Below are 1,674 nucleotides of genomic sequence, written 5' to 3' on the forward strand. Positions count from 1 at the left end.
GCAAGGCCAGGCAACACTAGATGGCTCATTATCTTTGACAACGTCGACCAGTATTCTCCAATCCAAGGCCATGGTCACTGTGGATTTGATGTCTACGAATTCTTTCCAAAGGCTGATCATGGATCTATCATGATCACTTCCCGGCTCCAAGGGCTCACTGAACTTGGGAAGTCATTTCCAGTTCAGAAACTTATATACAAAGATGCTACGCAGCTATTGTTGCAAAGCAGCGGCTTTTCAGCTAAAGACATTGCACAGATGGGAGCTGAACAAGGTACTGTACTATTAGCTAGACTTGAAGAACATGACTAACGTCAACAGACCTTATGAATCTTGCCAGCCTGCTGGATGGGCTCTCGCTGGCAATTGTCATAGCTGGGGCCTTCATGCGTCAAACAGGAACAACTTTTAAAGAGTATTCGGAGCTCTACCGGACTTCCTGGTTCGACTTGCAGTCTCAGTCGGCACCCACACGCCAGTACCAGCAAGGCAACATTGTACAAACATGGATTATCACCTATAAAGAGATCCAGAAACGTGATCCCACTGCTGCGAAACTCTTGCTCTTACTCGCATTTTTCGATAACCAGGATATCTGGTATGAACTGATTCGAAACGGGTTGGACTATTCCAACCCGCCACCATGGCTTGAGGCAGCAGTATCAAGCAAGCTGGTCTTTAAGACAAAGATAAAAGCACTAGTTGAGTTCTCGCTTGTTGAAATAAAGCAGCAAGAGGGAAGCTATACTCTGCATCCCGTGGTACAGGACTGGTGTTATCATATTGCTGCCTCCAATGACCTCACAAACCAACTACAGGAGCTGGCGTTCATCTCGGTTGGATATACAGTCCCCAGTCAGGACACCAGAGATTATGCAAGGCTTGAGCAGCGATTACTTCCTCACGCAAATAATCTGATTCAAAGGAATATAGGCCATCGGCTTGATATATGGCCTGAAGATAGACTCAACATTTTTGGAGCCTTTCATCGTTTAGGTATTCTCTACTGTGATCAAGGCAAACTAAAAGAGGCAGAGCAGATGTATCAGCGAGCACTGGCAGGTAGGGAGAAGGCACTGGGCCCTGACCACATATCCACGTTGAGTACAGTCAACAATCTTGGTCTTCTCTACAACAATCAGGGAAAGCTGAAAGAGGCGGAGGAGATGTATCAGCGAGCACTGGCAAGCTATGAGAACGCACTGGGCCCTGATCACACATCTACCCTTGTGACAGTCAACAATCTTGGGAATCTCTACTATGATCACGGCAAGCTGAAAGAGGCAGAGAAGATGTATCAGCAAGCACTGGCAGGTAGGGAGAAGGCACTGGGTCCTGATCACACATCCACCCTTGATACAGTCAACAATCTCGGGAATCTCTACTCTGATCAAGGCAAGCTGAAAGAGGCAGAGCAGATGTATCAGCGAGCACTGGCAGGCTATGAGAAGGCACTGGGTCCTGATCATACATCCACCCTAGATACAGTCCACAATCTTGGGCCTCTCTACTCTAAGCAGGGCAAGCTGAAAGAGGCAGAGGGGATGTATCAGCGAGCACTGGGAGGCTATAAGGAGGCACTGGGCCCTGACCACATATCCACATTGAGTACAGTCAACAATCTTGGGATTCTCTACAAGAATCAGGGCAAGCTGAAAGAGGCAGAGGAGATGT

General features: G+C 47.7%; 1 protein-coding gene across 1 annotated transcript; it reads left to right on the plus strand.

The window, feature by feature from the left end:
• Positions 1 to 129: 129 nt before the first annotated feature.
• On the plus strand, positions 130 to 1,608 carry BDW70DRAFT_165270 (uncharacterized protein; the record flags this gene model as incomplete). Its single annotated transcript, XM_073741702.1, has 2 exons — positions 130 to 274; positions 322 to 1,608. Coding segments are annotated over 2 exons (1,432 nt in total), but the record flags the coding sequence as incomplete, so codon positions are not given.
• Between the last annotated feature and the right edge of the window lie 66 nt (positions 1,609 to 1,674).

Source organism: Aspergillus foveolatus (assembly GCF_047715535.1).
Source record: "Aspergillus foveolatus strain CBS 279.81 unplaced genomic scaffold BDW70scaffold_277, whole genome shotgun sequence".
In the NCBI taxonomy this organism is placed as follows: domain Eukaryota; kingdom Fungi; phylum Ascomycota; class Eurotiomycetes; order Eurotiales; family Aspergillaceae; genus Aspergillus; species Aspergillus foveolatus.